This window comes from Dasypus novemcinctus, chromosome 2, assembly GCF_030445035.2.
Source record: "Dasypus novemcinctus isolate mDasNov1 chromosome 2, mDasNov1.1.hap2, whole genome shotgun sequence".
In the NCBI taxonomy this organism is placed as follows: domain Eukaryota; kingdom Metazoa; phylum Chordata; class Mammalia; order Cingulata; family Dasypodidae; genus Dasypus; species Dasypus novemcinctus.
This window is the reverse complement of record NC_080674.1, coordinates 37593307-37620247: the sequence shown is the minus strand read 5'-3', so window position 1 is coordinate 37620247 and position 26941 is coordinate 37593307. Positions and strand designations below refer to the sequence as shown.

General features: G+C 41.4%; 1 protein-coding gene across 3 annotated transcripts in view; it reads right to left on the bottom strand.

Annotated features, from left to right (window-relative positions):
• Positions 1 to 26941, bottom strand: part of TTC23L (tetratricopeptide repeat domain 23 like) — an 83720-nt gene that overhangs the window by 44435 nt on the left and 12344 nt on the right. For all 3 annotated transcript variants that reach the window (XM_071207753.1, XM_071207755.1, XM_058307677.2), the window contains exons 5-8: positions 12675 to 12831; positions 11189 to 11314; positions 7828 to 8005; positions 5817 to 5925 (exon numbers count right to left, since the gene is read on the bottom strand). In XM_071207753.1, the coding sequence (XP_071063854.1) occupies positions 5817 to 5925; positions 7828 to 8005; positions 11189 to 11314; positions 12675 to 12831 (570 nt within the window). The remainder of the gene's footprint in view (positions 1 to 5816; positions 5926 to 7827; positions 8006 to 11188; positions 11315 to 12674; positions 12832 to 26941) is intronic.

Here is a 26941-nt window from a genome sequence, read left to right as displayed (position 1 = left end):
ATGTTTAATTTCTTGACCACGTTGGTGGGTACATGGGTGTTATTTTTATGATTATTCATTACTCTCTGCATATACATTTAATGCACTCTTCTGTATGGTGTAAATACATTTGTACATTTTAAAGAATAGTAGAAATATTTAAATATTGAACCTGGCAGGAATATTAGTTGTTAGCCTTTTCAACTTTATTTTTAAAATTAATAGAATAACATAAACTGACTCTCTTTTTGGTGTACAATTCTGAGTTTTAACACAGCTAAAGATTCATGCAAACCACCACCATAACCAGCATACAAAGCATTTCCATTACAAAAGCTCCCTGGTAATGTCCCTTTGTAGTTATATGGTCCCCAGCCCCAACCACTGGCAACTCCTGATCTCGTTTCTGCCACTACAGCATTGTCTTTTTGAGAATGTCATATAAATGGAATTATATATTTTATAATCTTTTGAGACTGGTTTCTTTCACTTAGGATTTGAGATTCATTCAAGTCATTGTATGTATCAATAATTCATTCCTTTATCATTGTAAGTAGTATTCCATTGTATGAATATCCCACAGTTGATCAAAATGGAGACTACTTGAGTTGTTTCTCGCTTTGGGTAATTACAAATAGAGTGTCCATAAATATTTTTGTAGAGATCTCTCTTTGAACATAAGTTTTTGTTTGTTTCAGCGGGAAAAATATTCAGGAGTGGGCTTACTGGGTCATTTGGTAAGAGAATGTTTAACTTTATAAGAAACTGCGAACCTGTTTTTCAGAGTGGCTTCATAAATGTATGAGAGTTCCAAATTCTAGCAATGCTCGGTATTGCATTTTTCATTTTAGCATCCTCTAATAGGTATGCAATAGTATTACATTGTGCTTTTTTTTTAAAGATTTATTTATCATCCCTGCCACCCCCACCTTGTTGTTTTTGCTGTCTGCTCTCTGTGTCTGTTAATTTTGTGCTTGTCTTTTTTTAGAAGACACTGGGAACCAAACCCAGGCCCTCCCATGTGAGAGGAAGGCACCTAATCGATTGAGTCATCTCCGCTTCCCGCTTGTGTCTCTGTGTTTTCCTCATGTCTCTTCATTGTGTCATCTTTTTGTGCCAGCTCACCACACCAGCCCAATGTGTCAGATTGCTGTCTTTCTTGTCTTCTTTAGGAGGCAGTGGGAACCAAACCCAGTACCTCCCATGTGTTAGGTGGGTACCCAATTGCTTGAGCCACATCCACTTCCCTCATTGTGCTTTTAATTTGCAGTTTTCTAATGGCTAATGATGTTGAACATTTTTTCATGTGCTTAATTTGCCATCTTACGTCCTCTCTGGGAAAGTCTATTCAAGTATTTTAGCCATTTTTTAATTGGTTTGTTTCCTAACTATTGAATTTTGAGAGTTCTTTGCGTAGTCTGGATACATTTTTCTTTTGTTGTATATGTGACTTGCACATATTTTCTCCCCATCATTCTCTTAGCCACATCTTTCTTGAAGAATGAGTTTTTATTTTTTAAAATTTTTTATGAGTCCAATTTATCCATTTTTTCGTATATGGACTGTGCATTTCATTTCACGCTTAAGAACTCTATCTGGGAAACGGACTTTGGCCCAGTGGTTAGGGCGTCCGTCTACCATATGGGAGGTCCGCAGTTCAAACCCCGGGCCTCCTTGACCCGTGTGGAGCTGGCCCATGCACAGTGCTGATGCGCGCAAGGAGTGCCGTGCCACGCAAGGGTGTCCCCCGCGTGGGGGAGCCCCACGCGCAAGGAGTGCGCCCGTGAGGAGAGCCGCCCAGTGTGAAAAGAAAGAGCAGCCTGCCCAGGAATGGCGCCACCCGCACTTCCCGTGCCGCTGACGACAACAGAAGCGGACAAAGAAACAAGACGCAGCAAATAGACACCAAGAACAGACAACCAGGGGAGGGGGGGAAACTAAATAAATAAATAAATAAATCTTTAAAAAAAAAAAAAAAGAACTCTATCTAAGCCTAGGTCACAGAAATTTTTTCCTGTTTTCTTCTGAAATATTTACAGTTTTACATTTAGAACTATGATTCATTTTAAAGATTTATTTATTTTTTATTTATTTCTCCTTTTCCCCTCCCCCCCAGTTGTCTGCTCTCTGTGTCCATTTGCTGTGTGTTCTTCTGTGACCACTTCTATCCTTATCAGCGGCACCCGGAATCTGTTTCTTTATGTTGCATCATCTTGCTGCTTCAGCTCTCCATGTGTGCGGCGCCATTCTTGGACAGGCTGCACTTTCTTTCGCACTGGGCGGCTCTCCTTACGGGACGTACTCCTTGCGTGTGGGGCTCCCGTACACGGGGGACATCCCTGCATGGCACAGCACTCCTTGTGGGTATCAGCACTGCTCATGGGCCAGCTCCACACGGGTCAAGGAGGCCCGGAGTTTAAACCGTGGGCCTCCCATGTAGTAGGCGGTCAATTTATTTTTTGCTTAGAGATGTCCAATTGTTCTAACGGCATTTGTTAAAAAAAAATTAACCTTTTTCTATTGAATTGCTTTTGCACCTTTGCCAAAAATTAATTGGCCATATTTATGTGGGTCTATTTCTAGACTCTGCCCTGTTTAACTGCCTCTGATCTCTGTGTATACTCCTTTGCTAATAGCACAATCTCTTGATTACTGTTGTGTTTTACGGTAAATATTAAAATCAGTATTATTCCCCCAGCTTTATTCTTCTTTATCAAAATTATTTTAGCTGTTCTAGTTTCTTTGCCTTGCCAAATAAACTTTACAATTAGCTTCTCTATATTTACTTCTCCTGCAGGGATTTTGATTGTTATTGTGTTAAATCCATAGATTGATTTGGGAAGAACTGGCATCTTTCCTATGCTGAGTCTTCTGATCCATGAACAAATTAGGTCTCTCCATTTATTTAGGTCTTCTTTGGTTTCCTCATCAGCATTTTGTAGTTTTCAGCACATGGTTCCTATATATATTTTGTCAGATTTATACCTAAATATTTCATTTGGGGGGACAGCTATTATAACTATTTTAAAATTTTTTGGTATTCAGTTGCACATTGCTAGTATATAGACATACAATTGGCGTTTGTGTACTGACCTTGTAAATGGTGACCTTGATAAACTCATTTATTCTAAGAGTTTTGTAGATTCCTTCGAGTTTTCTACAGAGAAAAAAGTGCTGTGCATATAGGGACAGTTTTATTTCTTTCCAATCTGCATGCCTTTCCTTTCTTTTTCTTACTAGCTGACTAGGACTTCCAGTACTATGATGAAGAGGAGTAGTGAGAGGTGGACATCCTTATCTTGTTCCTAATCTTACAGGGAAAGCATTCAGTCTTTCATCATTAAGTATGGTGTTAGCTGTAAGTTTTTGTACATGCCTTGAATCAGGTTGAGAAAGTTTCCATCGTGAGTGGATGCTGAATTTTGTCAAATGTTTTTTTCTGCATCATTTGATAAGATCATGAGTTTTTCTTTAGACTGTTAATGGGTAAAGTACATTGACTGATGTTTGAATATTGAACAAGCCTGACATCCATGAGGGAAAAAACTCACTTGATTTTGGTATATTATTCTTTTTTCTATATTGCTATGTATTTTGTCAAGGATTTTTACATCTGTGTTCATGTGGGGTATTGGTTTGTAGTTTTCTTTTTCCTGTAATAAAGTCTTTGCCTAATTTTCGTGTCAGAGTAATACTGGCCACATAAAATGAGTGGGAAGTGAAAGACATTGTGTAAAATTGGTATTATATCTTCTTTAAATGTTTAGCAGAATTCACCATGAAACCACCTTGGTCTGCAGACTTCTTTCATAGAAGGTTAACTACAAATTCATTTTCTTTAACAATTTACAGGACTATTTAGTTTATCTGTTCACCTTGGGTGAGTTATTTGCCTTTTAATTTTGTTGATGTATTTTTTGACAAAGCTTTAGATCTTTATGTAATTAAATCAGTCCATTTTCTTCTTCTTCTTTTTTTTTTTTTTAAGATTTATTTATTTAACTTCCCCCCTCCCTTGGTTGTCTGTTCTTGGTGTCTATTTGCTACGTCTAGTTTCTTTGTCCGCTTCTGTTGTCGTCAGCGGCACGGGAAGTGTGGGCGGCGCCATTCCTGGGCAGGCTGCTCTTTCTTTTCACACTGGGCGGCTCTCCTCACGGGCGCACTCCTTGCGCGTGGGGCTCCCCCACGCGGGGGACACCCTTGCGTGGCACGGCACTCCTTTGCGTGCATCAGCACTGCGCATGGCCAGCTCCACACGGGTCAAGGAGGCCCGGGGTTTGAACCGCAGACCTCCCATATGGTAGACGGACGCCCTAACCACTGGGCCAAAGTCCGTTTCCCAGTCCATTTTCTTCTTTTATGATATGTCTTCTTATGTACTTAAAGAGTTCTTTTTTCTCTAACTTTTTTCTTTTCTCTAACTTTCAATTTTAGTTCTTTTTATTCCAGTATTATATTTTCTTCTTGCTAATTTATATTTTCAGTTTTGATGCATAAATTTTAACTTATCTGGAAATTAATCTAGTGAAAGATATGAGATGAAGATCTATAATTTAAGATTAAAATACAGAATCCAAAAAAAGAATAGAGAGGAGCAGGTATAGCTCAGTGATTGAGCACCTGCTTCCTTATGTACGAGTTCCTGGGTTCATTTCCTGATACCTCCTAAAAAATGAATAAATAAAATAAAGTGGCCCTGGAATCTCTCAATTCTATAGGCATAAACTTTTTCTCACTTAAAGAAAATTTTACATCTTTACAAATATATTAAATTTCTTAGAACTACAAAGACTATTAAAAAAACACAAACTCATGTATATATATATATACACACACACACACATATATATATATATAAACACAAGGAAATTCTAAAATGGAGAAAGATATTTATCTGGAAAACACAGAATCGGAAAGTCTTCAGTACACATTATGCTTATGAGTTGTAAATGTCTTCCCATGGGAAAAAAAAGAAACATCAAGATAACTTCTGCAAACAATATTTACTTAATGACATGTAAGAGTGGAAAAAGTAGTTGGCAAAACTTTACTTAAAATATATCCACACATACATACAGCCTCATAGAGGACTAGAAAATAATGTACAACAAAATTATATAAGCAGAGAAAATAAACATTTAAAAAATGTTTAAATTATACTTTTCACAAATCCCAAATTCCTTCTGGCTGGCCTTGAATCCATTAACGCCCATTAATCTGATCAGACTAGCTGAGCACAGGGCACTGTCCTCCCTCCCTCACCAGTCCATCTGTGTCTCTCCCAAAGCCACCACTTTCAAAGGATGACCTTGCCAGAAAAAGGACTACTGTTAAAGGATAAATTAATCACTAGACTTGACTCTAGACCCCCAAAACCTCGCTTTTGAACACACAACTGTTCTAACTGCTACAAACATTCTCTCTTGTAAGGCAGAGGAAAAGAGTCAAGGAAGTTGAGAGTGGAGGAGGAGGAGAGAAGGAGCCAATGCTTTTCTCCTTTATCCCTGGATTTCCTCATTGACCGATACCATAGGTCACGTTCAAAGCATGTATCAGTTCTACTGTTTATGCAGGTGAATTTTGCTGCAATTCTAAGGAAATAAAGGAAATAAAAATTAGAGCATTTTATTGGTTATGATTTCTAACTAATGTGGGGGACATTATCAGGTCTAAAGTTCATGTGTAATTGATTTTGCATGAAATCATGACCAGCCTAAGAACAGACATGAGTAGCAGCTAATTAGAATCTGTTTGTGTTTATAGACAGACCATTTACCAATGGGCTTCGCTACTGTGACAGGAAATTATGATAACTACAAGGCCACCCTTCTACGTACCCCTGTGCTGGGCTTCTCCAGACATGGCATAGGCTTTGGCTAGTAAGGCACTCGTCTCTGCGGTTTTGGGGCTGACTTCAGTGAACACAGATACACAGATAGAATGGGCCTGGAAGAAAGAAAATCATGACAAGGTAAGTACCCAAATGACAGGGTTTCATTATGGATTTTCTAGTAGCTCTCACAGAATTGCTACTTGATTGACAGTTGATACATATCTAAATCACAGAGTTAGATGAGATAGGAGTTTGAGTCCCAGCTCTGCCACCTCCTAGCTGTGTCTTGAGCAAGTAATCTCACCTTCATGTGCAGAATATACAGTTCCAGCTGGTTAGGGTTTGGGGAATAGTAAATGAAATTGTGCATGCAAAGCAGTGGGTGCAGTCCCATCACATGGTTGGTTCTCCTTAGCTCAGCCTATCGAGGGTTCAGTTTCAAAGGCAGTCTAGTAGAGTAAAAGCATGAACTCTAAAGCTATACCTGCCTGGGTTCCCATCGCAGCTCAGCCACTTACTAACTGCAACCTGAGGCAAATTACTTTTCCATGCCTAAGTCTCTTCAACTATAAAATGGGGATAATTAAAAATAGGATTTGTCACACACAGCTGTTATGAAGATTAAGTGAATTAACATGTAAATGTTTTTGAAGATCACTTGTAATATAATACACACTAGAAAAGGTAAGATTTTATTATCATTATTATTCATATTAAAATAGGAGTGACACTTTGGAAGGAGAAAGAAGAGGGAAAACATCTAGTACACACCTATGAGCAAGAAAAGAAACACTTGTGCTTAATATTTTACAGGTTAATCATGAGGTGTTTAAGGAGCACCAAGGATTATCAGACAACACTGAGCCAAGATACATACCACAGTTGTTTCGAATACAGGCTGTGGAGTCAAATTTTCTGAGTTCAGACCCCTGCTCTAACCAATTATTAGCAATGTGACTTCAGTTTAATTAAAGCCATAACTCTTCGTGCTTCATCTCATAAAATGAGATAAAATAATGGTGTCTACTTCATAGGGCTATTGCTTGGATTAAATGTACTAATACATCCTAAAATTCTTAGAATGGTGCCTGGCACATAGTAAAAGCATCCCAGAAATTTTAACTACTTTTGTTATGATTTTATCCATTCTGGTTAGACCATTGCTTTGAGAGGTTACTGAGCATAAAAATTAACCTGGCTTTCTCAGTCAGCAGTGGAATCACTGCCTTTGTAGAGGCCTTCCCTAGCATTTCTCCTGGGTGTGATGATAATAACAGGCCAGTTGTATTATCTACAGTGCTCTTCTTCGGGCTCAGGCTGTTTTCACATATGCTGCTGGATTGGATCACACCTTTTCCATGATACTGGAAATCCAGTATTTTCATCTTTGTTTTTGTCTGTTGGAGATACTTAAACCACAAGCAGGGTTCTCGGGTGGGAGAGCAAAGGGGAGTTTGAGCACCAGTTTCAAGTACATGATACATAAATTTGCCCTAAACCTTTTTCATATGATAAACTCAGTGTTCCTTCCTATGTTTTGGTTTGCTTCCCGCTGGGCATCTGTCAAGTTAGTTACCTCCAAGTGAAACATCCTTTTGTTATTTTAACCTTAGACTTGGAAATGCAACCAATTAGGCTAACTTAAAGGACAAATGACAGCATTACACAAAATCTTATGATTTTTCATGTAAAAAGCCCATTGTGTTTGCTAAGGTCAGTTGCCCCCAGTGGCCTTTTTCCTTGGGTGGGCCCACATTTGACTTCCTCTTCCTAGCACTGACAGAGGGAACACGGGAGGGGAAGTACTGGTACCGATCAGGTCACAGGGCAGATACACACACCCTGAGGCAGTGTTTTGGCTAGGTCATTTGAGGTTGAGGATGAGCTTTCCAGTGAATCTAGAGGGAAGCTGGGGTTAAAATGGAATCACTTTTACTCCTGTCCTTCTGAAAAGCCCAAAGCCTGGCCCTGGGACCAAATAGGCCACCCAGCCTGGCCACAGCCAGCCCACCAACCTGCTGCAAGTACTGGATGGCCTGGTCATGGTTCCTCCGCAGCTGCTCGATCTGAGCAATTTCCTCGTATAGACTGATGAGATCTGATGTCTTGTCACCCTTGGCAGCAATGACATTGTCAATTGCCTTCTCGAAGTATATCAGGGCTAGATTCAACCTGTGGGTGGCCAAGGAGGCTCTACAAGAAGAGGGGTGAAGGTGAAAAGTCATAGAGAGACCTTTTATTTTGCAGACACAAAAGGAACTGATTCCAAGAACTAAACAATTTGGCCTACACAGGCCAATCGTCTAGGTAATTGGCTCAAAATCCGGCCTTGCTGTAAACAATAAGCTCCTATTAACCTGCATTTTACCACCAAATTCCACCAAATACTTTCATTAAAACCCATTAATACATCATGCTGTACTCTAATTTTATAAGAATGCAAACGGAAAAATTGGTTTCCAGGAACTCACAAGATGGGATAATTTACCCATAAACGTAAAATCAAAGTAAAATTTTATTACTCTGGCTCCCTCTCTAAGAAAGCATTTGTTTTGTTTAATTTAGCTTGGTTTATTCTTCCTTAGTTGAAAATGAGAATGTATTGAGAAAACAACATAAATATCCCCCCACAGGGAAGTGGTTAAATAAATTATGACACATCCATACAATAAAATATTTCACAGACACAAAAAATCATATTTTCCTTTTAGACTAACCATATGGGGAGATATTAAAATGTATTAAGTTAAAAAAGCAAGATGTAAAACTGTACCTAAAAATGATTGTGATATATGTAATGGATTAGATTAGAAAATCATGCAAAATGTTCAAAACAGTTTGGACAGTGGTATTACAAGTGACTTTATTATTTTCTTCTTCACATCTGTTAGTATTTTCAAATTTTCCACAACAAAATTGGGACATGACTTTTTCCACTTGAGAATAAAACAGTATTCTGTTGAAGTTTATCTTTCTAGAGACAGCAAGGCACAATAACATGGGTAGTTCAAATCTGGTTCTGGCAGTTATTAGCTTTATGATCAAACTATAGGAGTCCAAGTTTCCTTCCAAATAAAACAACGTTAAGAATACCTAAATTAAAAGGTGGTTGTGAAGATGAGATTAAATGTAATGAATATCACCTAGCATATAATAGATACAGAATAAATATTATTTCCCACTCACTCTTTGACCCCGTTTTGTAGTCTCAAGATAAATGAGAAAAAAATATGTATATGCACGTGTGTATGCATGGGTGTCTTTTATATAAGGAATTCTAGCGTTACAAGATTTTTAAAGCTGAAAAGTATATCCTTCCCCCTAAGATTAGGATTAATAATCAAGAGAGATGTAGAGGGGGACTGGACATAACCATCCCAGGGTCGACAGAATGGAGGAATAGAGTATGGATTAGAGTGGATTTACTGGTGTACTAATGGGGAACTATCATGATTAGTAATGGAAGAAATTGTAGCATTGATGTGGAGAAAGTGGCCACAGTAGCTGCTGATAGTAGGGAGAGGGAAGAAGAGATATGATGTGGTGGCATTTTCAGGATTTGGAATTGTCTTGAGTGGTGCTGCAGGGACAGATGCTGGACATTGTGTGTCTTGCCATGGTCCACTGGGTGGACTGGGGGACAGTGTAGACTACAATATAGACCACTGTCCATGTGCTGCAGCAGTGCTCCAAAATGTATTCACCAGGTGCAGTGAATGTGCCACAATGATGGAAGAGGTTGTGGATGTGGAAGGAGAGGGGTGAGGGGGGTTGGGGGTATATGGGGACCTCATATTTTTTTAATGTAACATTAAAAGAAATGAAGAAGAAATATATATGCCAATATAAAAATAATAATAATAATCAAGAGAGTACTGTATGTTATCTGAAAATTCTTCCAAACATTTTATTTTTTTATTAACCAGACCACTAATTCCCTTGGCCATAAAAGCAGAAATTAAGACATTTATAAGGGCTCTCATCAAGAGCTTGGTAGAAAGGTATCAGTAAAGTTGTTTGGCCTGAACCATCTTGCCTTAGTTTCCCTACCCTTAAAATGCAAAAAATGGACTTGCCCTTACTAGATATTTGGTTGCAATCAAACATACAGTGTGGTATGAAGGGTGAGCAACAGATTCAGATGCTCTGGTTGCAAACATTGGCTCTTCTACCTACCAGTTCTGTGGCCTTGGGTTACTTAATCTTTCTGTGCCTTGATTTTCTTAACCATAAAATGAAAGTAATAAAATATTGACTTCATCGGACGGTAGTGAGGACTAAATGAAATAAATTACTTAAGACACATGTATAGTTATACTTCGTAAGCATTCTAATATTTAGTGTGTGCACATAGTAGATACTCAATAAATATTGGTGGATGAATGGATGAAATGAGCACTAGCCTTTATTCTGAAAAAGGAACAAGGCCATCTTTTTAACAAAGCATAAAACCTTAGCCACTGCCCCATGTAGCGGCAATAAACATAAAGCAATTCTCATTTATGGGTCTATGAGCTTATTAGTCCATAGTTTGATTTAGCGCTAGACTTTTCAACATCCCCCACCATCTCCCATTTGACTTCTAAATTCATGGTTGTTTAGGGGACACAGATGTGATACATATATTTCATTTACTTACCATTCAGTCAATGCCCTACCATGCAAAGTGCTTATAGTTTTGGAAACAGATTGGTTTCAAGAATGTGAAGGTAATTGAAAAATCTAAGCAACAGCAAACTTTTTATTATTTTTATTTCTTCTGATAATCAGATAGGCCCACTCTTATTTCTAGATATTCTGATTTTCAGAGGATCCCTAATCCAACTGCGAAATAGTTAAGTCTCCTTCTGGCATGAACAAACTCTATGAACTTTGTTTCCATATGGAACAGAACTTTCCTTTAAAATGCATGTGCTGGGCATGCCTTTTGTGGGCCCCCAATAACCTGTCTACATTAAGTGCTCCTTCTCATCTGTTAAGATGTCACACTTAATGACAAAAGTAGAGAGTGATTAAGAAAAAACTGCTGTTCTAGAGTAAGTGTGACAGGCAGTATGAGGAAGGGTTAAGAGTCCCTCAGTTCAGATAATGGATCTAATACTTATAAGCTACATTACCAAGGGCAATTGTAATTTTTTTTAAACCATGGCTTCAGTTTCTTTGTTCTATGATAATAGTACTTGAAAGGATTAAATGGAGCAGTACTCATATAGTTCAGAGCACAGTGTACATGTTGGGTAAATAGGAGCCTCTTTTATTATCATTTGCATTTCTGTGTTTTTCCCCTGATTTTTTTTCCTACCCTTATACAGAGAATAAACAGTCCAGTAATTCCAGGCCTCAATAAAACCATAAAGAACTAACCCTGGTGCTTACCTGCCCAGAGCAATTGTTAGGTCTTTCTCTGAGACTTGCAATCCATAAACACCTCCCTTATCTAATTCCTTCAGCTCCTTCAAGCTTTTCTCTGCCTTCTGCAGGTTGAAATAGGCCTCTTTGCCAGTGAAACAGTCAAGGAAAATGCCGAGCACACAAACTAAACCCACTGCCCAGGGACAGTAGTTGATAAGCAAAAAAAGGCCCCCTTGGAAAATAGAGCAATATTTGAACATGGGCACTTAACAGTGTTCCCCATTCTCCATGAGCATATGTTGTCAACAGGGAAGGGTTCTCTAGAAAAGAAGCAGGGCTTAGTGTGTCCTGGGGTGGCCATCTCAGTTCAGGGCTGGGATGGGTGGCGGACATCTGGAGGAACACAAAGAACTGTAAATTACACTAGATTTCCTTCAAAGGCATCCACTGTGTGGCAACAGTTATTCGTTTTTCCCAGATTGTTCTTAAGAATGGTAAAAGAGAGGAAATAGTTCTGCTGACTGGGACTTTCTGGGTCATTTAGAAAGACCAAGCAAAGCAGATTTTTGGCAAGTGACTAACAGCAAGAAAGAAAATCCCCTTAATTCCCAAACATCCTTCTATTTCCCACCTTTTCAAAAGCCCTCTGCTGAGGGCATAACAGAAGAAGGCCACATAGATTTTGCAAGCTGATCATGAGAACCGAGAATAGAGATGGGGGAGGTGTAGAGAGGGAAGTGCTCATGGCTATTCATGAGCATGAAATGCTCTTAACGTTTTTCATGTGCAGATGGTACCAAAAGGCTGCCACAACCACATGCATTTGAAGAGAAGCACATATAACAGCCCTCTTCTGGAACATGGAAAACTACTTCTTTTATTTATTTTACTTGGCATCTAGCTTCACAGTCAGTATTATCAACAGCATTTCAAAAGAACAAAATAATCAAGAGTCTATTAAATCCGTTTTTTGGCCACACCTTAAAGTCACCTGGGGAGCTTTTAAAAATCCCAAGGAATAGATGTACCTCAAGCCTATAAAAGCAGAACCTCTGGGGTGGGGCCCAGTTATCAGACTCCTTTCTGCCCCCCCCGATTACAATGTACAGCCAAGTTTGCCAACAGTTCTGTAAATTACTACCCAATTTTCTCCTTTCCTATACTACAACCAACTGCAATTGCTCTTATCCTCATTTTTCTCAAAGTTGCCCCCACACCATGGATAATACTAATTTTCTTGGATGCTCAATGATGAGCATGGCAGACTCAGGAAACTTTCAACAGGTTAGGAGGTTATGACCGCAGTGAGATCCCTCTCATGGCTCAACTGAGAGCAGATAGGCATACACACAAAAGGGGATGTCATACTTTTCTAGATGGAAACAGGCTTGTGGAGGGCTCTGAACTACAAGGCCCTGGATCAATCTCCTACCCTCTGGTGTGAGAGGAGCCATTGGACACATGTGGCCTGGGCACTGATCACCAGACCCAGCTGGGAAGGGAAGGATATTGGTTCTGCAGGAGCCAGGCCACGCCCAGAGTGTAGTAGAGCATGATCAGAGCTCCCAGGATTTCCTTTGTCTCCTTGTTTGAGGTCATGTTTCCCTTCCAGGTCAGCAGCGTGTTCTTGGCAGACTCAGCATGTTTCTTGGCCTGAGCTGGAAGGCCTGGGGAAGTTTGAAGGTGGGTGGCAAGAAAAAAAAAATTAAAGACATGCTTCAGTGAAAGGTGCTCCTGATCATCGTATGGTCTATAGTAATGCGTCACAAATCTGACCAGGCATCAGAATTGTCTGGAGAGCTTGTTAAGAATATAGATTCCTGGGCCCCATCCTAGAGCTACTGAGTAGGAATATCTAGAAGAACGGGATCTAGGAAGTTATAATTTTAACAAACTCCACAAATGATTCTTATGCAACCACTCCAGCCTTACTCTACGGCCCTCTGTTTGGAAACCACTGATGGAGACAGGAAGGGAAGCTCAGGATCCCATCCCATCTGCAGCTAAAGCCATGTGGGCCTTTTAAAGTCACAAAGCTTCTTCCATGCTCCAAATGTGGGATGACAGATATAATTACAGAAGCTGTCCTTTATAAATACATGAAATACTGCGGGAACCGACTAGGTCATGCCATAGACGGCTGTGCACTGAGTTTTCTGGAAAAGGCACTCTATACATACTAGGCCTTGTGAATATAATTACTTCCATCTGGGGATTTTTTCAATCCAAGATGAAGCTAATTGGTCACACATACATAAAACAAGAATCCAATTTCTAAATGCCCCTCACTCAGATGACAAAGGGAATGCCAAGCCCCAGCCAGGCAGATTTGTGGGTTTTTCTTCCTCATTTTCTAACGGCGGTCTTCCTGGGCAGCTGGTCGAGCTGCTACTTATCCAGTTAACGGAAGGAGACTTGCGAACATTCAGTTTACGTGACTACTGCCCCAACTTCCAGTCTAGGTCGTGCCTAGTGATCCCTGATGAAGAAGGGGGAGCCCTGGGAAAAAGAGAAAGGCTAGTAGAGGACTATCCTAGGGGTTTCTCCCACACTCTCCTGAAAGCATTGCCGGCTGGTGTTCACTTTCAGCCCTCCTCTCTGCAGACACCCAGGGGCGGGTAAACATACCCCCAGTGCCAAGGAGCCCTAATCCTGATGCCATATTCCTCACTTCACAACAGCATCCCCAGGTCCTACTTAGCTCGCCCTGCCCTTGGAGTTTGGCGTTGCAGTATGGGTGTACACCTGTGGCAATAGGGCCAGTTTGAAAGGACTTGCCTTTAGGTGCCTGTAGCCCTCATATGTTCCAAATGTGCTGGAGCTCCTTAATTAGTTACAGCAAAGGAAGGGAACAAAGCCTTCTCTGGGATAGCTCTAAAAGCAATTCAGAAACCAAGAAGTCTTTGTAGAACACTCAGAGATATCATGTTCTATAGATCTCAGCTGAAGAGAAAAATGGTCTGTCCCTCCCAAAGGGCTGTGTCTTCAGTTACCAGGTAGCAGCAGCTCTCAAACCGCACTGTGCAGCGGCAGACTTGGCCCAGTGGTTAGGGCGTCCGTCTGCCACGTGGGAGGTCCGCGGTTCAAACCCCGGGCCTCCTTGACCCGTGTGGAGCTGGCCCACGTGCAGTGCTGATGCACGCAAGGAGTGCCCTGCCACACAGGAGAGTCCCCCGCGTAGGGGTGCCCCACGCGCAAGGAGTGCACCCCGCAAGGAGTGCGCCCTGTAAGGAAAGCTGCCCAGCGTGAAAGAAAGTGCAGCCTGCCCAGGAATGGTGCCGCACACACAGAGAGCTGATGCAACAAAAAGAACACAGATTCCCGTGCCGCTGACAACAACAGAAGCGGACAAAGGAGACACAGCCACTGACAACAGACGGCCGGGGTGGGGGTGGAGGGGAGAGAAATAAATAAATAAATAAATCTTTAAAAAAAACCCAAAAAACCTGCACTGTGCATCATAAGCACTGTTAAAATACAGATTCCCTGGTTATACTTCCAGCAGTTCTGATTCACAAGGTCTCAAGTGGAGCCAAAAACTCACATTTATTTTCTTTTCCTCTTTTTTTTTAGGAGGTACTGGGAATTGAACACAGGACCTTGTATATGGGAAGCAGGCACTCAACCACCAAACTAAATCCACTCCCCAGAACTCACATTTATAACAAGGACCCAGGGTAATACTGACGCAGGTAGTTTGACAACCACACTTTGAGAATCAGTTAGTAAAATCTTCTCCAGAAAATGGGACTCACCTCTGGCCTGAGCCCAGAAAGACAGAATAAACAAGGGTGTGTGTATATGTGAATTCACATGCGTACTGTTGAAGCAGGCTAGCAAGATTGGGAATTAATGGGTGGATCTGGAACCTGGCAGAGAGTCTACGGGACATCAGTAACCCCCAAGATGGCTGCTGGAAGACCCCCACCCCTAAGATTTTACTATCTAGAACAAAGCCTTCTGGGAGCAAGGAAAAGCCCTGCATATTCCCCAAGGGCTTTATTATTGGGTCCTCACTGGGGAATTGATGAGTGGGGTAGTCAATCAAAACAGCAGCTAGAACCCCTCCCCTGCCATTAGCAAAGGGGGTGGAATAATGAATAGTTCATAAAGCAGACTTGAGGCCTGAGCACTCTCTCTCGCCCTGCTCTCTTGCCTCTGGACCTACTCCTGCCCTCTGTGGGCTGCTCTTGCCATTTTTCTTCTGCTACTGATGTGGGCTATGGGTGGGAGGCTCTTTGTCTCTTCAGAGATAACCTAAGCTGTCTGACTTGTGGGTGTGAAATGTAAGAGGCTGCAGTCCTGCCCTTGGTGACAATGGCAAGGACTCCAGTCCCAGGAAACAGTTTAACAATGCAAGGTCTATAAACTTTAAGTATTTAGGGGAAATGCAAACAAAATATGCTCAAAGCTTATCTAGAATGTATGAAGTCCATGCTAAAGGCTTACCTAGGATATGGAAGATATATATGCTAATTCAAGCCTATTGAGAACTGAAACAAAGGGACCATTTGGCCTTTCCTCTCTGTATAAAAGGGATTCAAAAATCTTGTTCAGCTTCCGAGTCCGGCTGGAGGTCAATAAACCATTTTTCCTTCTCAAAATCATTCCTGAGTCCTGGCCTTTCTATACCCAAATAATTGAACCTCTCTCAAATTCTACAACACCACATGGCCACCCAAGTAAACCTGGGCATTTATAATCTATAATGGGGAATTGTAGCTTGTAAAGCAGCCCTCTTTATCACTTTTCAACCCCGTCCTAACCACCTGTGACCTCTGTTCTGTATTTTCTCCCATTTCTCTTCCCTCCCTACTGACCTAACTCACCCAGTGTGTTCTTGAAATTCATTTCTGCAGCATAGCCAAGAACCTAGATAAAATCTGGTAACACTGTCAGGATATGGTTGCGAAGTGCTAGAGAAGGCGGTAAGGAGGGCAGTCTGACAGTTTGAATTGTAAGGTATGAATGGGACAGGTACAGTGGAGACTTGGATGCCAAGATGAGGAGGTCGGATTTGATCTGCTACGGCACAGGAAGCCCTAAGGGTCTTGAGGAAGGGTGCAACAACTGGTAAGTGCACAGAAAACTCTGCCTGGGCCATCAGAAACTGGGAGGTCGACTTCACAGACAGAGACGGTCAAGTAGGAAACAAGAGTCTCTGGGAGTGTGTCATAAAGGATGCAGCACCCTAACTGGGCCACTTTCCTGAGAACTAGAACCACATTCTGCGTGCAGAGGAAGAGGAAAGGGGAAACTGGACCAGCTACTGAAAACCACTCTCAATCAGCACAGCCACCCCTCTGGGCTCCATGAATGGAGAGCATCCCCTTCCCACCCCATCCCACAGAACAAAGTTGCTCTAAGGCAGCCCCTGAGGCTTTGTGAACCACCCTCCCCCACCCCCTCCTTAAAGGGCCAGGAGCTGGTTGTGAATTCCCCAGAAGGAATGCCTTTCCTCTAAGCTCAGCAGCTAATTAATTATACAACCCCTTGTCTCCACTTCTACCAGACCCTACACTGTGATCCTTCTGGTAAAAAGGCTGAGCAGGACACCAACAGGACTTAAGTAAAGTGAACTAAAAGAATCTTTGATTTAAAAACTCTTATTTATTAAACTTTAAAGTAAGCGCAAAGGGGGAAAAATCACCTATTTCCCTCTCTCTAATCTGCTTTGGTCTCCAAAATGGGGTGCAGGTACCTCTATGGATATGTAAGATGCCATGAAAGTAGGGGAGAAAAATAAAAACTTCTATTTTTTTCTTATCCTTTTTATTAATTTTATGAATATTTATAATGTTACATAATGTATTATACTGGTTTACATCGTTTTTAATAAATACACATATTTGGGGAGCATTTGCTGAAAGTTTTTTTAGTGAGAAGGGAAGTAACTCTTTAGGGTTTGGAGACCAATGTTCTACACAAATGGTTTCCAACCTTTTCAAGTATGAAAGACTTCTTTTTGTATTAAAAATCACATGGCATTCTTCCAGTTTATGATAATTATTGTTTAATGTACACTACTTAAAAAAAATCATGACAAAAGGTACTACAGAAGTACCTGCATCTTACTTATTATAACTTGCCCTTCTATGTAAACACAATGCTGCATATATGTTTGGGGCTTATTATTTTCCTACGGACTATGCTGGAAGATCCTGATCTCATTCCCTAATTCGAAGCACTCCACCTCCACCATGCCTTTGATCCTTGATCAAGTCATTTCCTTTACTTTCCCCCAAGCCAAGGACAACAGCCTCCCACCTACCTACCCACCAGGAGAGTGAGCAATAAGGGGCATCAAGGTCTGCTTCTGTAGCCTGAGATTCAGCAATTCCATGGAAATATTGGTGAATTTCCAAAATCAATCATTTTACTCTGGTTTGGGATGGGATTCCAAAATCGAGCCTCTGTTACCTTGACTCAGGCCAAAGATAATCTGCTCAGAGGTACCCAGTCTTTAGAGATGAAAGTGGCTTCCTTTCTTTGGAGGTTGCTGTTAATCCAGAAAGCTGGAGGAAAAGGATTTGGTCATCATCTGTATTTAAGAAGTCTGTCCTGCATAGTGATGAAGAGAGCAGGGCCTAGAGCCAGACTTCCCAGGTTCAGATTCTGGGTTTGCCACTGACTACTATCTGTGTGGCCTTAACAAGTCACTTAATCTGTCTGTGCCTCAGTTTAGTCACATATAAAAGGGTAATGAAAGAGGAATGCCTTCTGTCTGTAGGGTTGTTACAAGGCTTACTTATATTAATTGTTGAGAAAGGATTAAACAGTGCCTGACACATAGGAATGAAGTTAATATGAATAAATATTAGACATTATTATAATTACCAGGGCCCGTTCCTTAAGTAATTCATTATATTTGTTCTTATCTTGGGCATTTTTCATAGTCAGAGCTGCTTCCAGAATCTCTGTAAGAAAGCCTGCATTCTCAAGTACAAAGTCACTTCAGAGAGGCATTAGGCTTCCTGCAAGTCAGATTATCCAGTTCTCCTTGTTCCCTGTTACTTCAAGTATTCCAGTTTTGTTTTCACCAATTAGAGAAGGCAGGGTTCATAGCTTATGCATCTTTTTCTGTATTTTGCGACCCCTGTAATAGAGCCCTGTGTACCTGGAATGGTCCCAGTGCTAACTGGTGACTGATTAATTTACGACTTCATTAATGAGAACCTCCTTGACCACGTCACTGTGTTCTCCTTCCTGAACACCAGGGTCCCTTCTAACAGCTCACCACTAGGTGGCGGGCCACCATAGTGTTCTCTGCCAGACCTCCTCTCAGTTGTTTTATCACCATCTCATTAGGATCGCCACCAGGGCAGAAAGCAAAAGAGTTCCACATCACAAGCAAGTTTCCCTTACTCAGTTTCACCAGCCTTTTACACACTCTACTTTGCAAAGACCTCACATTCTATCACACTGTTGACAAATGAATCCCATTCTACCCATAACTCCACTTTTGAAAAACCTTCAAACTTTCTCTCCTACCTGGCTCCTTCCTCTTGCCTGAAATCTTCCTGGGTCTTCCTTATCTTGTGAAATAAATTCACTTGACTTTTCTGTCCTCTCTAGCTACACTATTTTCCCACATTACTTTCAAGAGGGATGCAGAATATGTAGTCTAGTCTATTAGCCCCATTCCATTCTGTCCACATTCCCCTTGATTACTGGAATCTGGCTTCTGCTCCAGACATTCTGTGGAGACTGTTCACCTGAAGTCCCTAAAGACATTTATTAAATAAATCCAATCATTTCAATCCTCAGGCCCCATTTTTTTGCAGATTAGACACTCTTACCTTCTTGGTTTCCCCCTTGCATCCCAGGGCCCTGCACTAACTTGGTCCTCTTTGATAGACCTTCTCTAATTGATTCTTTGCTAAGTCTTTACCAAGGTCCTTTGTTACCTTCCATTAATGTGCACATTTTCCCAAAGATCTATCAGTTTCTTCTTCCCTTAGAAGGTCTGCAATTTTTCAAAGCCTTAGTTGTTTTATATCATCAACCACATATTTTCAAAGAAAGTTAATGTGAAGATACTGGGTAGACTTTGATAGAAAAGCACTGGGTCCTTCTCAAAGAAAGGTCATGGTCATAATCTGTTCTAGAAATAATTTAGACTGAGCATCAGAAAGCTTGGTTTCAAGGCTGAGATGTTATGCCATGTGGGCAACTTCATCTAAGAAAGTTTTTCCCATCTACAAAAGAACAAACAAAAAACTTCCCTTTACAGACAACTTTTTTTCCCCTTTATTACGTATTGATAACATTAGGAATAATGTTTTTCTATTGATAACATTAGGAATAACCATTAATTAAGGAGAAAAGGATGCTGTTTCCAGCTTTTGTGAATGGGCTGTTTAATTATCTTGATTCAGCTTAGAATCTAAGAGGAAAAAGTAAAACTCAAAGCCAGCTTGTAGCTGATCATAGAAAGGGCTGTTTTCAGCAGATGAGGACCAACCTCCTTTGATAGACACACCATAGTCCAGTGGTGGGAGCATCTGGCCTTGTCCCAGGTACAGTCCACTCTGCCTATCAAATACTTCTTGCATCTTTCCTCTCCTTCTCCTCCAGTTCAAGTCATCATCACCTCAAGCCTCAATTCTGGTGAAAGTCTCCTAGCTACTCTCCCTGAATCTGGGCTCTCCCAGGACCCAGAATTGACAAGTGCCAATAGCCAAGACCCACTATTGTCAGTTCCAAACTAAGTGCCAATCACCACCACCCCCAAATTGCTAAATCCATGGATCACTCTGTAGCCTTTATCTTCTTTGACTTCTCTCCACCATCTGAAACTGCTGAAACTAGATTGCACATCTTTTGGAAACCCTCTCTCCTCCCTTGGCTTCCATGACATAGTCCCTCCTGACTCTTCTATTTCCGTTCTTGACTCCTCTCTTACCATCCATTCCTAATTCTCTTGTTCTCTGGCGTTCTGGCCTGTGCCCACTTGCCCTCTCTTTCTACATACTTTCCCGATCAACCTCATCTACAACTATGGTCTCAACTTGCTTCAGTGTGCTCTTCCCTCTCAATCCCCGAGTCCCAGACCCTTCCCAACGTGGATGCTCCACAGTTACCTCACACTGGCTGTGATCCAGCCTGTCTGAAATCAAACAGTACCTTCCCCCTTTCACCACAACTTGCTCTTTCTCTTTAATCCTCTATTTCAGCTCATAGCCCAGGTCACACCAGCTTTAACCTCAAATCTTTCATCTCCTTCCCACCCCAGATTTAATTGGCCACTAAATATCACTATTCTACATTTTCTATTACCTTTTCTGCACCCCAGTCACCAAAGCCAGTGCCTGCACTGACTCATCTGGGCAGGATAATGACCTAACTGGTCTTTGCCTGTTTTCTCTACCAGTTCATTCCACTAGGGTTTCTCATATTGATGTACAAACTTGATTATGTCACCACCTCACTGAAAACCTTTTAATAACTCCCCAACCTCCCTGATACCTGGGTCCAAATTACCTTTTCAGTCTCATTTCCAGGCATGACCAGTCTGTTCTACCCTAATCCCTCTGGGCCCAGAGAAAACCCACACAATGTTCTGTGTAAGGAATTTCATACAGAATTCCTTTTTCCCATCTCTTACCCCTCAGAGCAACACATACAGACAGCCTACTTTGTGCTCACTCCCCTCATAATAATTTGGTAAACCTGCACTCTTTCTTCAAAGACAGGTCAGATATAATCTCTTCTCTGTGGCCTTCCCTGACCTCCTCTCTCAGTGACAGAACCACTGGCCTGCCTCATTTGTATCCCCAGAACTTTGATCCTAGTGCTATTAGAATGCCAATAATAAGAATCCTGTATGCTCCTGGAAGGTAGGGACAACTAGTACCCATTTATGAATCTCAAGAGCCTTGCACAGTACCACTGGCCTATAAATGTTAGATTGACACATCCCTAAATTCTATGTTTAACATGAAAGCAGCAAGTTTTTGAGATCAGCCTGACTGGAATAGAGGGATTCCAGGCATGGAAGGATGGAGTCCCAGTTAGGAAAGATTTTGTTTTGCTAAGAGCCTTCCTAGTTTTCTTCAAATCTCACCGGTGGTGGCTGCCTACTCTGCCAAAAAGTGAGGACACCTCTCAGCTGGGTCAGGCCTTCTCTAAGGACATAACAGATGTGCTTGGAAGTCCTAAAAGGACCTCACTGTGACTTCACTCTGACTCACAGTATCGCAGTTACCATTCCCAGCCCCTCATGGTTTTGCCTATGAATCTAAAGTTGCATTAAAAAATAAATGAGTTTGAGGGGAGGGGCAAGATGGCAGCAGAGTAAGGGGCTCCAAGCATCAGCTCGTTCTACAGCGCAGTTAGTAATTACCCAGAACTATCTAAAGCACCTGTTTGGGGGACCCAGGAGACCAGAAGAACATCCTGCAACATCTTTGAAAGACTAGAAGGAAGAAACTGCCCATCTGCAGAGAAGATTTGTGAGTAAAGCACTCCACGCCATACATGCTGGTGCCCACCCTCCACTGACTGTGCAAGCAGCAGCCTCAGCAGCTATTCTGTGGCTGGAATTGGAAGCTCTATTTCCCAAAAGTGGGGGAGGAAGAGACAGTCAGGCACTAACTTCAGTTACTGATTAAGAAAATTCGACTGGCTAAGTATAATATTAATAACAATTAAAGTTTGAACCTGTCCAAGTCAGAAAGAGGCCAGTAGCCTTCATTTTAACTCTGTCCCCAGCATGAGAAGCGGGGCTGATTGAAAATCACAGAGACATTAGGAACCAGCTTCTTTCCACCCAAATTGGAATGCAGCTTTAGCCTAAGCTCCAGCCCCACTTCCACCAGAAAGGAAGCTGGGGGGACCTGCACCAGCCTCTTCGGGCAACTGCAGGTGCTTTTGACCAGCAGAGACTGAATAGCTGGATGTCTGGGTCTCCATCCCTGCAACCCAATGGAATAGGAGGGGAGCTGTGTTTTCCCTGGCCTTTCTGGAGAATTACAGGTGCTTTAGGCCTGCACAGACTGGTTTATTGAGTGCTTTTAATTCCATTCCAATGCCCTACCCTCATAGGATAGGAGGGAGTTGTTTTTCAGCCTCTCTGGGCAACTGCAGGCACTGTAAGCCCACACAGACTGAACACTCAGACATATGTAGCTCCATCCTCATCCCCCCAATAGGAAAGGAGGGGAGCTGTGTGCCTTCAGCCTCTCTGGGCAACTGAAGATGCTTTCAGCCCACACAGACTAGTGTGTTTAGCACCTGGACTCCACCCCTGCCCACCCCACCTGAAGGCTAGAAGGGGCCTGGTGTTTCCTTAGCCTATATGGGCAACTGCAGATGCTTCTGGCCTACATGACCTGGCCTGTTGGATGTCTGTGGCTCCAACCCACCCTTGATAGGACAAGAGGAAGGTGGTGTCTCCCCAGCCTCACTGGACAACTGCAGGTGTTTTCAGTCCACACAGACTGAAGAGTCAGACACCTGTGACTCCATTTCTTCCTCCCAACAGAACAGGTGGGGAGCTATGTTTCCTCAGCCTATCTGGGCAACGGCAGGCACTTTTGGCCCACATGAACTGGACTGTTAGGCACCTGTGGATCCACCCCCACACCCCAATATGACAGGGGTAGGCTGGTGTTTCCTCGGCCTCTCTGGGCAACTGCAGGTACTTTTCAGCCTGCACATACCGGTATGTTGGGCAACTGTGATTGCATTCCTACCACTTACAGGGCAGAAGGGGCAATATTTCTTCAGCCTCTCAAGGCAACTGCAGGTGCTTGTGGCCCACACTGATTAGATTGTTGGGTACCCCAGAGGGTCCACCTCTCTGAGGTGGAGGAGGGGAGCTGGAGCTACATCAGTCCACGTGGGCAACTTGTCAGTTTTGACCTGCAAGCTTACTTTGCTGCCCACACCTGCAGCTCCATCCCTACCCCAGGCAGGGAAGGAAGAGGTGTGAAGCTTCATCAGTCTCTCCAGGCAACTACAGATGGTCTTGTCATGCAAGACTCAGATTACTACAAATAGTTATGGCTCCAACCCTACTCCTGACAGAGAAGAAAGTTGGGGGAAGCTTCAATGGTTCCTGGGGCAACACAGGCAGCATTATCCTCCAGAGTCTACATCCTTGGATCCTACTACACAACCAGCAAGGAAGAAAGGGCAAGAAAGCCCCAAACTAAAGAGAGAAATTGCACCCAAAATTAATACTCTAGTAAGCCAGATACTAAGACATCAACAAAAAATTACAATCTATACCAAGCAATAGGAAGATATGACCCAGTCAAAGGAATAAGATAAACCTTCAGATGACATAAAGGAGTTGAGACAAGTAATCATAGATGTTCAAACAAATTTCCTTAATAAATTCATTGAGATGGCTACAGAGATGAAGGTCATTAAGAAGACACTGGGTGAGCACAAAGAAGGATTTGAAAGCATACTTGGAATATAGTAGATCTTATGGGAATGAAAGGTGCAATAAATGAAATTTAAAAACATTGGAATCATATAATAGCAGATTTGAGGAGGCAGAAGAAAGGATTGGTGAACTTGAAGAAATGGCCTCTGAAAGTGAACATATAAAAGAACAGATGAAGAAAAGAATGGAAAAAATTGAACAAGGTCTCAGGGAACTAATGACAGCAAGAGACATGCAAACACACATGTCATGGGGTCCCAGAAGGAGAAGAGAAGGGAAAAGGGGCAGAAGGGATATCTGAAGAAATAATGGTTAAAATTTCCCAACTCTAATGAAAGACATAGATATCCATGTCCAAGAAGCACAACATACTCCCATCTAAATAAATCTGAATAGACCTACTCTGTGACATTTACTAATCAGACTGTCAAATGCCAAAGATAAAGAGAGAATTCTGAGAGCAGCAAGAGAAAAGCAATATATCACCTATAAGGGATACCCAATAAGATTAAGTGCTGATTTCTCATCAGACATTGTACAGTACAGGCAAGAAAGCAGTGGTATGACATATTTAAGATATAGCAAAAGAGAAACTGCCAGACAAGAATTTTATGTCTGGCAAGATTGTCTTTCAAAACTGAGGGCAAGTTTAGAATATTCACAGATAAACAGAAACTAAGAGCATTTGTAACCAAAAGACTAACTTTGCAGGAATACTAAAGGAAAAGTCTGGAGAGAGGCTTGAAAGAGAGTCTAGAAATGAAGATTATATCAGTAAAAGTAACTAAAAGTGTGAAAGGAGTGCTGAGAATAAAATATGACAGATAAAACCCAAAGGTCAAGACAGGTGAAGAACTGCCTTTACAGTAATAACATTGAATGTTAATGGATTAAACTCCCCAATCAAAAGACACAGTCTGGCAGATTGGATAAGAAAATATTAGCCATCTACATGTTGTCTATAAGAGACTCACCTTAGTCCCAACAGTACCAATAGATTGAAAGTGAAAGGCTGGAAAAAGATATTCCATGCATGCATAAGCAAAACAAAGCTGGAGTAGCTATACTTATATCGGGTGAAATAGACTTAAAAAAAAAAAACAACTATTAGAGACAAGGAAGGACACTATATATTAATAAAAGAGGCGATTCTCCAGGAAGAAATAACAATCATAAATGTATATGCACCCAACCAAGTTGCCCCAAATGACATGAGGAAAACACTGGCAAAACTGAAGGGAGAAATAGATGTCTCTACAATAATAGTTGGATACCTCAAAATACCACTCTCAGCATTGGATAAAACATCTGGGCAGAGGATCAATAAAGAAACAAAGAGCTTAAATAATATAAATGGACCAAACCTAACAGACATCTACAGAACACTGTACCCCTAAACAGTAGAATATACATTCTTCTCAAGTGCCCATGGATCTTTCTCCAGGATAGACTATAAGTTGGGTCACAAAGCAGATCTCAATAAATTCAACAAGATCAAGATTATACAAAGCACTTTCTCTGATCATAATGGAATAAAGCTGGAAATCAACGACAGGCAGAAAAAGGGAAAATTCACAAACATATAGATATTAAACATCACACTCCTAAATAATCAGTGGGTGAAAGAAGAAATTATGAGAGAAATCAATAAATATCTCAAGATGAATGAAAACAAGAACACAACATATCAGAACCTCTGGGATGCAGTGAAGACAGTGCTGAGAGGGAAATTTATAGCCCTCAATGTTTACATTAAAAATGAAGAAAGAGCTAATGACCTAATTATACAGCTGGAGGAACTAGAAAAAGAACAGCAAACTATTCCCAAAGCAAGCAGAAGGAATGAAATAGCAAAGATCAGAGCAAAAATAAATGAAACTGAGAAAAAACAATAGAGAGAATTAACAATGCTGCAGTAAGACTAAGTGAAATTGGGACACATATGATAACATGGATGAACCTTGAAGACATTATGCTAAGTGAAGTATGCCAGGTATAAAAGGACAAATATTGCATGGTCTCACTAATATGAGCTAAATATGAAGACTAAATGCATGAAGTTAAAACCTAGATAGGTTATTAGGAGACAAGAGGAGGGCTGAGAAGGTGTTCTGATGCTTACTGCATGGAGAAGTTTTAACTAACTTGTCTATAAAAGTGTGGAAATAGAGTTGATGGTAATACATTATAGTGAGTAGAACTAATGCAGCTGGTTTATAAATGGAATTGTGGCTGAAAAGAGATGTAAATATCAACTGAAAGAAAGCTAGAGAATAATCTAGGGAATGAATAACATCGTGAACACAGAGGTGAATGAGAATTACAAATTGTACAAATACAAGAATGTCCTTCTATGAACTAGAATAAATGTACATAATTATTGCAAGGTGGTAAGAATGTGGAAAAGCAAGGGAAAAATACAATTAATGTGATCTATGGACTATGGCTAACAGCAATACTGTACTATTCTTGAATCAATGCCAAAGATGTACTGTGTTAATAATGGGGGAGTGTAGGGAAAAATATGCCAAATGTACTCTAGGGACCACAGTTAGTGGTAATAGTCTGATGATATTATCTCATAAACATTATGAGGAAGACAGATCATACTGCCTGCCTCATCCATGGACTTGGTGCTGTACAGGAGTTCTACACATGTGCATGATTGTTTTATACGTTCACAACCTCTCTAATAAAAACATATTTTTTAAAAAATGAGTTCAAAAGTGCCTAAGGAGAAAATGTTCTGAGACTAATAACAGAGAAGTGAATTCAATTTTAACTTTTTCAAAAGCTCTAGGCTCATTATGTCCCAAGTTTATTGGTTTCCCTTCACTGGAGCCCTCAAATCTCTTTAGTTAGGTCCATCTCAGATTTAAGTCCCGGGAATGTTTGAAAAAGCCCTAGGCCAATGGCGTAAAGATAGAGCCTGGTTCTATCAAGTAATAACATTTGCTTATCCTGGGGTAGGAGAATAGAGAACCTAGGGCACTTGGAGAATCAGGTATTTAGAAACCTGGGACAGGCAGTCGCTTATCTAGAGCCCTGGAACAGGAGCAGAGTCATTTATTGAGAGGCTGGGGCAGCGGGAGAGTCACTTATCTACAAGTCTGTGGCAGGTACCTAGAGGCCTGGGGCAGATGGAGGGTCACTTATCTAGAAGTCTGAGGCAGGTGGAGGGTCAGAGACATCTACAGTGCAGAAAGACCAGCAACTGACAAGTTATGAGATTGAGATTTCCAGAGAAAGGCATCTGCTTGCAAGAGATAGCAGCCTAAACTTACGCAAACAATGGCTCAACTTATTCAGTAACACACCCCTTGCCCAAGGACTTATAAAAAAAATGCCTACTAACAACCCCTCAGGGTAGGTCTCCACGT